Below are 12,484 nucleotides of genomic sequence, written 5' to 3'. Positions count from 1 at the left end.
TTCAGAAGTAAATATATATATAAACACATATTTTAGTTAGATATTAAATGATACTCCAACCTGCTCGCTGTAATTACTCAAGTCTTGCGCATGTTTAATGCCGAGGTTTAATTCTTAACCAATTTTAAAAACTCGTTATTATTTTAACGACAATCTCACGCAACCACGTCATTATTTCCTGCCTTTCAATAACGTTTTTACTCGTTCTTTCCAAGAAATCGCTGCAAATTCCGCATTTTTTTTAAATACATAATTGCATAACACATTACCCGGCTCTTGATTTCTTCTGAAAAAAAAATTTATGGTTAGTTTTTTTTTTGTTTACAGTTTATACAGTTTTTAGTTTTAAAAAATTATCGATCGAGCAAATTAAATATGAGCGCTGCTTTATTATTTTACCAACAGGTGGCAAACAATCGATCCTTTCAAAGTAAGTCTCCTTGAATTTTATAAATCAGCTGTGAAAAAAATAAAAATAAAACAGATTTTTGTTACAACTAACAATTAATTAATTATCTATTATTAATAAAAAAAATAATTATAATAAAATTAATGACATTAAATTTAGCTGTCACTTCACAATTTTTTTTTTGATTTTCTTTAACAAATAAATTATGGCAAAAAAAAATTATTAAAAAAATGGACTTGTAGAAATTTAATAAAATTAAAAATGCAATTTTTTAAAAATATTTTTTTAGAACAAATTTTTTTGTTAAAGAAAATTAAAAAATTTTCAAGTGACAGCTAAATTAAATGTCATTAAAATTAGGTGACGTTCAAAAATTTTTGTTTTTTTTTTTTTTTTTTTTTTTTTTCAGTAATTAAAAATTTAAGTACAAGTAAAAAAATAATTGAAAAAAATTGCAAGTAAAATTTTTCAAACCTACCACTCAAATTTTTTCTTTTAATTTTTTTTAAATAAAAAAAAATTCCAAAAATTTAAAGATGGTTAATTTAATTTTTATAAAAAAAAGTATGAAGAAATTTTTTTAAAAAAATATAAAATTGTTAGCTGTCACTTGAGCATTTTTTAATTTTATTTAACAAAAAAATTTGTTCTAAAAAAATATTTTTAAAGAATTGCATTTTTAATTTATTAAAATTTTTAAATGTCCATTTTTTTTTCTCATTTTTTTATGATGAAAATTAATTTAGCAGAAATTTGATAATTTTTAGAATTTTTGTTAACAAATAAATTATGGCAAGAAAAATAAAAAAAAAAAAAGTTGACATCTAGGGATTTAAAAAAATAAATAATTCAATTTTTTAAAAATAATTTTTTATAATAATTTTAATTGTTAAATAAAATTAAAAATTGGTCAGGTGACAGCTAACTTTAATGTCATTTTTCTATGGAGTAATTTATTTATTATAAAAATTATTCAATATCTGCTAAATTAATTTTCATTAAAAAAATTACATCTATAATTTTATAAAAATTTTGATAGCTGGAATTATTTTTATTTTTCTTTTTTATTTGTTAAAAAAATCCAAAAAATACCGGGTATTTTTTTTTAATTGCTACTTTCACTTACATAAAAATAATAAAATAAAAAACGTGACAGTTAACAATATAATTATTTTTTACTGAATGAATTGAATGAATCTGGTGATTTTTTAAATTTGGAGTTTTTCCAGATAGCGTGGGCGATTGTGAATTGCCAGATATTATTGCCAACTTTTTCTTTTAATAACAACAACATTAATGTTGATTTATTAATATTATCATCATCATCTTCATGCGTGGACTAGTAAAATATAAATAAAAATAATGCACAAAATAGAAGTTGTATGATCTCAAAATTCATCAGATTATAATTAAAAATTACATTGACATTTTTTTCTCAACTAGTGATTGATATTCCAGGCGAAGTCAATCGTCACACCCAGTAGAGTGAATAAAAGCAGCCTCAGTGACGTCTCAGTTAGCTGGTAAAGTAAAAGCTCGTTAAACAATGGCCTGCAAGAGATAAAAGACATAATAAATAAGATCGAGACCAGTGCAGTAGATTATATCTGCAAGAAGCTCGCCGATAAATCTCAACCTGCCAGCCTGAGCAGCAGAGACGGTAAGTCGGGCATTACATGCGATTCCTGTGAGATAATAGAGCACCAGTGGCGTCGGTGGCGAGTACTGACTCTTACTCTTTACTTATATTACTCGGTTATGTATCTGGACATGGGCCAATACAAAAATAAGCCGACAAACGTCAGGGAAAATAAGGAGACCAGCTACGTCACTGGATAAGTTTTTATTTTTCTCCGAGGTTGCGTCACATCTAGCTGGAGCTGCTGATATACAAGAGAGCTCTTGTTCTACTCTCAAAAAAGTTCCCACGTGTCTTTGTTGGTCATCTTAATACATTATACTTACCAAGTTTTAGAAGTTTTGATGAAAAGTCTTGATTTAAAATTAAAAAATTTCATTATAAAAAAATTTTTTGATGAATTTTTTGTATCTTCAATAATTAATCTTGAATTTTTATTTCAGATTTTTTATATGATACTGAAGTTAGCTGTCAAAAAAAATCCTTTTAAAAATTTTCACTGGTAATTTTTAGTAATTTTTACACGTAAAATTTTTTAATTAAATTTTTTTTACAATTATTGAATTGCCATAAAATTCTAAAAAAATTTTTAATGTCTGTCAAGTTGAGTGTTATTTTTTTATACTGAGTTAATTTGGAAAATAAAAAAATTTTCGACGTAAATTTAATGAAGTTATGAAAATAAAGTTAGCCGATATTTAAAAATTTTTAGAATTTTTTTTATTAAAAAAATTAAAAAATAAAATTTAATTTGTTAAAAATTTAAGTGCAATTTAAAAATAAAATTTTTTTTAGTTTTAATTTAATATAAATTAAGTGAAAATTTCGGCTAACTTTATTGTTATGAAGTTGACGAACTTAAAAAATTATATTAAAGTTAGGTCATTTTTTAATTTTATTTAACAAACAAATTATTTTTAAAAAATTGCATTTTTAATTTATTAAAATTTCTAAAAGTTCATTTTTTTTAAATTTTTTTATGCAGTAATTTATTTATTAATATTATTAAATATCTGCTAAATTAATTTTCATACTTAAAAAAATTTTTAAATTATTTTATAGCTATTAAATTATTATGAAAAAAAATTTTAAAAATTCCTTGTGAAAATTTGATAAAATTATTAATGAAAATTTTTTATATAAAAAATTTAAATAGAAATTCCTAGCTTGCAGGGTAGGTCTGTATTTTGTATTATTGTCGATAATAATATACATAATATAATAGTTACAGATGAAAAAATCGTGGACCGGAGCGTGTAGCAGAGCAAGCTGGTACAAGATTGTTGGAGCAAGAGACAGAGAATAGAAGAAAGGGAAAAATAATGGTAAGTGAGATGAAAACTAAGAAGCAGCTGTGCCTGGATCTGATGGAGAAAGAGAGAAAGATCTCGGATTGGGGAAGAGCGAGTGGGGACCAGAGAGACAACAGATGATGGTTTAGGCAGTCGCCAGTAACAGTTGTACGATGCTGATGCTCGGCTGAGCTGAACTAAAACTAAACGCAGTTAAATATTTTTATTTAAACCGGCTAGAAAAAATAAATAGTAATTGTATTAACCAGTAAGTAGTACGCATACGGTACAAGCATGTCTTCCCGATAGTAATAGTACTAATAGAAATAATTCCGGTAATCCGGTGGAGAATAATAGCCGAGCAGGTAATTCCAAGGCTCGGTTTAGTTCTTTTCTGTTATGTTATGTCGTTGAGTTTGGCATTAAAAGTCACGTAGATAAAAGTTACAAGTATAGAAGTAACGAGCAAGCGAAAGGATAAGGTGGAGGACAAGTGGTGGAGTTCCTGGCAGAGAGGGGCATTAATGCAAATTGAGGATTGAGGGCACGGAAAAAACTTTCTCCGTTAGAACCACCAGCACGAGCTTGAATTATTCCACGTCTCAACTGGGCAAAGGCAGACGATCGATTTTATTTATGCCTTTTTTTGCTAAAGACTAATGGCTGATAAGTGACACGGTAAAGTCCCCAGGCTACCAACCTGAACGGCGATTCTTGATTATATTTTATATCACTTACTCATTTTTTATTATTAATACATCCAGACTGTCCAATACTACAGCAGGTTGCTTATACCTTTACTTGCTGCGGAGGTGGATTGGATGAATCGTTACTGCATCTATAACCCGTTGCTCTCTCGATCGAGCTGGTCAGTCGTTAACTGTCGCTAGATCCTACTTCGGCTGCTCGATTTTCTGAAAATTAATACAAGTGACTATTATTATTTTTGTGGATATTGTTCAGTGGGTTATTTCGCACCATGATCACTGGATTATTTTTTATGGTACAGTTTTTTTGTTTAAAACTTTGGAAATATTAATGTTTTTGGGGAAAATTATTTGAGATTTTAATTATAGCCAAAGTACTGGAGATATCAACAAATCACAGACCTTTTTTGGAGGAAATTTAATAAGATAATTTAATTAAAAAGATCCTTATTAATTTTATCATATCCCTAGTCTTTTTCGATATAATTAAAGTTGAAAGTTTTTTTTTAATATACATATTGATATATCTCTAGGCTTTTTTGATAAAATTAAATTTTAAAGTAATAAAAAAATTGTTTTTTAAATTCATATTGATGAAAAAAAATTTTCTAAAGTTTAAAATTAAATTTCGAGAATAAGGAGCAAAGATATAAAAAAAAATCCTTTTTTAATGAAATTTAATAAGCTATACAAAAGGTTATTAATTTTATATCTCTAGTATTTTTTAATAAAATTAGAGTTAAAAGTTTTAAGAAAATTTTTTTTGAAATAAATATTGATATAAAAGAATTTTCTAAAGTTTAAAATTAAATTTTGGAGTTAAAGATCAAAAATACGAAAAAAAGGACGTCTTTTTTGAAGAAAATTAAACTAAAAAATGTCCTTATCAATTTTATCATATCTCTAGTCTTTTTCGATAAAATTAGAGTTAAAAGTTTTAAGAAAATTCTTTTTGAAATATATATTGATGCAAAAGAATTTTCTAAAGTTTAAAATTGAATTTTGGAATTAAGGATCAAAGATTGGAAAAAGGACAAGACACCTTTTTTAAAGGAAATTAAATCTTCTATAAAAAAGATCCTTATCAATTTTATCATATGTCTAGTCTTTTTCGATAAAATTAAAGTTAAAAGTTTTTTTTTTTTAATATACATATTGATATAAAAGAATTTTCTAAAGTTTAAAATTAAATTTTGGAGTTAAGGATCAAAGATACAAAAAAAATAAGGTATATCTAGTCTTTTTCGATAAAATTAGAGTCAAATATTTTAAGAAAATTCTTTTTTAAATAAATATTGATATAAAAGAATTTTCTAAAGTTTAAAATTGAATTTTTAAGTTAAAGAGCAAAGATATAAAAAAAAAACTATAAGAAGCCTTTTTTAAAGGAAATTTAATAAGTTATAAAAAAGATCTTGGCTGATTTTATCATATCTGTAGGCTTTTTTGATAAAATTAGAGTTAAAAATAATAAAATAATTCTTTTTGAAATAAATATTGATATAAAAAAATTTTCTAGTTTAAAATTAAATTTTTAAGGATTAAAGATACAAAAAAAATTGATAAGAGACCTTTTTTAAAGAAAATAAAATTTTCTATAAAAAAGTTCCTTTTCAATTTTTCCGTATCTCCAAGCATTGCCTAAAAATAAGACTAATACCCTCCAGATTTTTGGAATAAAAATCCGGGAAACCATTTTGACACCTAAATTTTGTTACAGAGGGAACTAAATCTACGGACACACCGACGAATAAAGAGCCTGTAGCTGTGTGACGAGTGACTACACGGAAGTCGGTCATTTCGAGAGCCGCAGTCGGAATTGAGGGTGAAGAGAGTTGTTAGACTACGGCAGTGCGTTGAGTTCGCTTTTAAACACTTTGCTCACAAATATAATTTAGTATCGCACGTACTTTGGATATGTTTGATTTTAATCTACGTCTGAATCCTGAAAGTGTGCCCAATATAAATATAAATAAAGTATAAATCACATCGGATTTACTTTTAACCACGTGTGCATTTACAGTACATTGTATTGCGAATTAGAAGGAGTACTACGCTTCTATCGGCACTGCTCGATAGATAATTCAACAAAAGTGTACTGAGTTATAATTAAATTATACGGAGATATAAAACAATATCTTTATCTTTATCTTGGTGCTTTAAACTTAGCCACGTGTTTAGCCGCACCAGAGATTTGTTTGTTATTTTTTTATTGCTTTTAATTCCTCGATAAATCATCAGTGCATCAGTGCAGTGACACGTGTTCGTCATGTCAGGTGAAGGAACTTCCGATGAAGAAGGCTCCCAGGAGGATTCCGCGAGATACGACATCGACGACATGGAAATTATCAAGACTATTGGTAAGCTTTGCTTGTCTTGATGATGATGTCTTGATAATGATGATTTTTAAATAAATTAAAGATTCTTTTAGCTGTCTGTTTGTATGTTTGCTTTTTATTGTTAAATATTGAGCAGTAATTCGAGAGCCAGCGATCGAGTTACTCCGGCGAGGAAGAAAGTTCAGAGGATTGTAGATTGTATATAGGAACGTTGCCGAGCAAGTGGGCCACCACTGGAGAGTGAGAGGCTGAAGTATATTTAACTTTACACCTCACTCCCTACTACTACACACTAGCTCACGGCTAGTTGAATTGTCACCGATTTCTTAACTTAAGCTACCGATATTTCATAATTTTTTATTTTTATTAATTATTCGTATTTTTAGAGGCTTTTTTATTTTTAGTTTATAAATTTATTAATAAATAGGAAGGAAGATTATAGATTATAGATCATTGCCACTAACAAGGAAAATTTTTTTGACGTTTGAAAAATGTAACAAGGTTTAGAAAATTATTTTTAAAAAATTGCATTTTTTTTTAAGTTTTTAAATCATTTTTTTTTGTTATTTATCAATTAAAAAATTTCTAAAAATACTTGACAATTTTTTGATTTTTGAAAAATAAACTAGGTTTAAAAAATTATTTTTTTTAAATTGTATTTAGAATTTTTTAGTTTTTAAAAATGAAATTTTTTAAATCATTTTTGTTTGTTGTAATTTATTTGTTAAAAAAGTTCTAAAAATTATTAGATGTCTTTCAAATTCAGTGTCATTTTTTAATGACATTTAAATTAGCATACTTGACAATTTTTTGATTTTTTAAAAATAAACTAGGTCTAGAAAATTATTTTTAAAAAATTGTACTTAGAATTTTTTTAAGTTTTTAAAAATAAAAATTTAAAATAATTTTTTTTGTTAAAAAATTTCTAAAAATTATTAGATGTCTTTCAAATTCAGTGTCATTTTTTAATGACATTTAAGTTAGCATACTTGACAATTTTTTGATTTTTTTAAAATAAACTAGGTCTAAAAAATTATTTTTTAAAAAATGAAATTTTTTAATTAAATTATTTTTGTTATAATTTATAAGTTAAAAAATTATCAGGTGTCTTTTAATTTCAGTATCATTTTTTAATGACATTAAAATTAGCATACTTGACAATTTTTGGATTTTTTAAAAATAAACTAAGTCTAGAAAATTAGTTTTTAAAAATGAAATTTTTTTTTGTTATACTTTATAAGTTTAAAAATTTCTAAAAATCATCAGATGTCTTTCAAATTCGGCATCATTTTTTAATGAAATTGAAATTAGCATTCCTGACAATTTTTTGACTTTTTAATATAAATTAAGCCTCGAAAATTATTTAAAAAAAAATAGCATTTATTTTTTAGAGCTTTTAAAAATGGGAATTTTTAATTAAATTTTTCTTTTTATAATTTATTTGTTGAAAAAATCATAAAAATGATCACGTTTCTTAATTTCAGTATCATTTTTTAATGACATTGAAATTAGTATACTTAATTAGACAATTTTTCGACTTTTTAATAATAAATTAAGCATAGAAAATTATTAAAAAAAAATTGCATTTATTTTTTAGAGCTTTTAAAAATTGAATTTATCAAATAAATTTTTTTGTTATAATTTATTTGTTAGAAAACTTATAAAAATTATGACATGTCTCTAAATGTTTTTTTAAAGATAGATTTAATTGATGGTTGGAAAAATTTTTAAAATAAAGAAAATAATTGGGTGATTAAAATAAAAATGATAAAAAATGATAATTTAATTAAAAGATAATTGAGAATATACCGAGCAAGCTAATAAATGTAAAAAAGTAATGGGATACCATTAACTGAAAGTACCTGTAGTAAAATTGTGCGGTTAAGGAAAATAGTTAAAATATACAAACACTATAAAAATGTTTATGCCGTTAAATAAAATCTGGCATCTTTCTGTCACATTAAACAGCTGGGCTGATGATCTACCGTTTTAAAACGATTTTTGTTTGCTTTTTTATCTGTATAATAGATTTTTTGTTTATTAAATAGCCAGCAAATGCGATAAATTAGTCATGGGCAATCAACTAAACGGGAGAGTTGAGTCGAACAGCGAACTCTTGATGGCAGACCGGAAGTTCTTTTTCAGTTTTCAGTGACACCTGTCGCTGTCGTTAACGAGCAACTAGGATTGTGGATGCTAGCTGTCATAACCGAGACTACTAAACTTGCCAATTTGACTAGTATAATGCGATATTTATTACATCTGTGTCTAGGTCTTGAGACATTGGTGGTTAGCTGGAGGACATAATTCTGTTTTAAATAAATATTTAATGCTTGAGTGATGATTTAGAACGGCCATTATTTACATCAGATGCTTTTGTTTACAGGAACTGGCACATTTGGACGCGTGGTTTTATGCAGACATCAAGGAATACCCTTGGCGCTTAAAGTCCTCTCTATGGTTGACGTCATTAGACTTAAACAGGTGGAACATGTTAGAAATGAAATATCTGTCCTCAAGGAGGTCAAACATCCCTTCATTGTTAATATGTATGTTTTTTTATTTTTATTATTTATGAGTCTTAAATCAACAGACAGCTGGTAATTTTCAGGATTTTTTCTAAGCAAATTATTGTAAAAAAAATATTTAGGCTGCATTCAATAATACTCTATCTCTAGATACAAAATTAAGAAATTACCTTGTATCTCGTGAACTATTGACATTTTTAAAGATATAAGCTCATTCCGATGTTACACTCATCGAGACCTTTCATTTAAGTATCCACTTGCATTTTTGATATATTTTTCATATATACATATATATATATAATATATGAAAATATATGAAAAATTGATGTGGGTACTCAAATGAAAGCTCTTGATGAGTGTAACTTTAAGATGAGCTCATATCTTAAAAAATATAAATAATTAAGAAATGACCTTGTATTTTGTGAAACATTGAGATTTTTAAACATATAAGCTCATCCCGATGTTACACTCATCGAGACCTTTCATTTGAGTATCCATATCAATTTTTCATATATTTATATATATTATAAATATGTATATATGAAAAATATATGAAAATGCATGTGGGTACTCAAATGAAAGCTTTTGATGAGTGTAACTTCAGGATGAGCTTATATCTTTAAAAATGTCAATAATTAAGAAATGTGCTTGTATCTTGTCTACTACTGATATTTTTAAAGATATAAGCTCATCCCGATGTTACATTTATCAAGACCTTTCATTTGAGTACCCACATCAATTTTTCATATATTTATATAAATTATATATATGTATATATGAAAAATATATCAAAAATGCATGTGGGTACTCAAATGAAAGCTCTTGATGAGTGTAACACCGGGATGAGTTTATATTTTAAAAAACGTCAATATTTAAGAAAGTGCAAAGCAATTTAACAAAATTCATTATTTAATAAAGCAAAATATTATTTATTTATTGTTCACAAGTTACATAGTGACTGCGCTAGTTAATATTAATTTATTATATTTTTTATTTGGCAATTTTTCAAATTCTATTTGTAGAAATTTAAAGAAAAAATTAATTGAATATTTTCTTAATATTAATTTGTTTAAAAAAAAAAAAAAAAATTATCAGATGTCTGCTGATTTGTCTCAAAATAATTTTTTTTCTAAATAAAAACAAAAAAATTGTCTTTTGTTTCTAATTAAAAATTAAATCCCCAGGTTATGGAGCGGCCGTGACGAAGCGCGAGTATACATGCTCCTGGAGTTCGTAGCAGGTGGTGAGCTCTTTTCTTACCTTCGTGCAGCGGGAAGATTTTCTGGACCCACCAGTTGCTTTTACGCGGCAGAAATAGTCTGCGCGTTGGATTACCTCCACTTGAAGCACATAGTCTACCGGGACTTGAAGCCCGAAAACCTTTTGTTGGACAGCCAGGGCCACCTAAAAATCACAGACTTTGGGTTCTCAAAGAAACTCACTGACAGGTATTAATAATAATGTACTCACAGTACAATATACCTACTTTATTAAATGTTTATAATCGACGTAGCCAAAACAACGCCCGTTGATACGGCAATTAATTGGCGTAAAAAATTTCGGATGCAATTCTGGCAGATGTGCTCGATAAACAACTGCTTGGCCTTTATTGCATTTTATTTTCGGCTGGTGCAGGGAAGTCAAGTGACGAGACAGCGGGTCGTTTTAACAAGTTCCTGGAAAAAAATAAATTTACATTTTTAGAATGTTATTTATAAATTTACAAAGAAAACTGAGTGGTTTATTTACATCATCACTCTGTTATAAATATTTTTTCATTTAACATAATCATTGTCATTTTTGAATAACTATTTTAAGTTTCTATTTATCATTTTAAAGTCAACAGACATTTGATCATTTTAAAAATTTTTTTTTTACAAATAAAAGTTTTGACTTGAATTTGTGTTTCTTTAAGGTTTCATATAATTCTCACTGGTAGTCAATTTATTATGATAAATATTTAGGTTGCATTTAAAAATGCTCTATATCTAGATACATAATTAAGAAATTACCTTTTATCTTGTGAAATATTGACATTTTTAAAGATATAAGCTCATTCCGATATTACACTCATTGAGACCTTTCATTTGAGTACCCACATCAATTTTTCATATATTTTATATATTATATATATGTACACATGAAAAATATATCAAAAAATGCATGTGGGTACTCAAATGAAAGCTCTTGATGAGTGTAACATCAAGATGAGCTTATATCTTTAAAATATATATTATATATGTATGAATATAAGAAAAATATATCAAAATGCATGTATAAAAATCAATAATTAAGAAATGACCTTGTATCTTGTGAAATATTGACAATTTCAAAGATATAAGCTCATCCTGATGTTACATTTATTAAGACCTTTCATTTGAGTACCGACATCAATTTTTCATATATTTCATATATTTATATATATTATATATATGTAATATATGAAAAATATATCAAATTGCATGTGGGTACTCAAATGAAAGCTCTTGACGAGTGTAACATCAGGGTGAGCTTATATCATTAAAAACGTCAATACTTAAGAAAGTACAGTGCAATTTAACATAATTCATTATTTAATAAAGCAAAATTTTATTTATTTATAATTCACAAGTGCCGGCAGTCACATAGTGACTGCAAGGTTGCTAGTTATTATTAAAAAAAATAAATTGTCAAATTGAATATTTAATATATTGGAATTTTACATGTAAATAATCTAATAGAATTTTTTTTTTTCTAGAACATGGACCTTGTGTGGAACTCCAGAGTACCTAGCACCCGAAATAATTCAGAGCAAAGGCCACAATAAAGCGGTGGACTGGTGGGCATTGGGAGTCCTAATCTACGAAATGTTGGCGGGGTACCCTCCGTTCTTCGACGACAACCCCTTCGGAATCTACGAGAAGATCCTCAGCGGCAGAATAGAGTGGCCCAAGCACGTAGACCCGATCGCGAAGGACCTGATCAAGAAGCTGCTGATCGCCGACCGAACAAAGAGGCTGGGAAACATGCGTCAGGGAGCCGAGGACGTTAAGAGGCACCGGTGGTTCAAGCTCATCGACTGGCAGCTCGTAAGGACTATAATAATAAATATATTTGCGGCTGATTGTGCCCGAGGGTGAGGTCTTCCCTCTACTCACTGAATTATTTATCATTCCAGGTACCCCAGAGAGCCCTCACACCGCCAATAAGACCGAGAGTAAAGGCTCCAGAGGATGCAAGCTGCTTCGACGACTACCCGGAAACCGACTGGAGGTCCCAGCCTCCTTTGCCGCCCGACCAGTTGGCTCTTTTTCAAGACTTTTGACCACTCGCTTATGATATTATTTTTCGTCGATTAGAACACTCGATTAACCATCTGCTTGCTCTCTACGGTGCAAGTTATCATTTTCATTAATGTTACAATTGCTTCGAGTGATTTTTATTACTTTCGTTTCTTTTTTTAAGTATTTTTTTTGTAAATAGATCTGTTGCGTGGTGTTGAGAGATTATAACGATTGTTAAGCAGCCCTGGTTCTCCAGGTAACCTTCAGCCTTTGTAAATACAAACAAATAAATCATGCCGTTAATATA

The 12,484-nt window shown here is 27.6% G+C and overlaps 1 protein-coding gene and 1 long non-coding RNA gene across 3 annotated transcripts in view; one reads left to right on the top strand and one right to left on the bottom strand.

Moving 5' to 3' along the window:
- LOC123265260 overlaps positions 1–4,166 on the bottom strand; it is a 6,464-nt gene extending 2,298 nt beyond the window's left edge. Inside the window, exons 1-2 of the long non-coding RNA XR_006509541.1 lie at positions 4,079–4,166; positions 61–286 (exon numbers count right to left, since the gene is read on the bottom strand). This is a non-coding gene — a long non-coding RNA (uncharacterized LOC123265260). The remainder of the gene's footprint in view (positions 1–60; positions 287–4,078) is intronic.
- On the top strand, positions 3,504–12,484 carry LOC123265193 (cAMP-dependent protein kinase catalytic subunit PRKX). Of its 2 annotated transcripts, none has more exons than XM_044728854.1 (6): positions 3,504–3,608; positions 5,768–6,407; positions 8,773–8,935; positions 10,099–10,362; positions 11,652–11,982; positions 12,072–12,484. In XM_044728854.1, exons 2-6 carry the CDS (start codon positions 6,317–6,319, stop codon positions 12,216–12,218), a joined length of 996 nt encoding a protein of 331 aa, XP_044584789.1. In that variant the 5' UTR covers positions 3,504–3,608; positions 5,768–6,316; the 3' UTR covers positions 12,219–12,484. The 2 variants fall into 2 exon arrangements, with proteins under 2 accessions (XP_044584789.1, XP_044584781.1); XM_044728846.1 differs by lacking the exon at positions 3,504–3,608 and adding an exon at positions 4,190–4,343.

This window comes from Cotesia glomerata, linkage group LG1, assembly GCF_020080835.1.
Source record: "Cotesia glomerata isolate CgM1 linkage group LG1, MPM_Cglom_v2.3, whole genome shotgun sequence".
Taxonomy (NCBI): Eukaryota; Metazoa; Arthropoda; class Insecta; order Hymenoptera; family Braconidae; genus Cotesia; species Cotesia glomerata.
The sequence above is the reverse complement of the archived record's forward strand: the minus strand, read 5'-3'. Positions and strand labels throughout refer to the sequence as shown.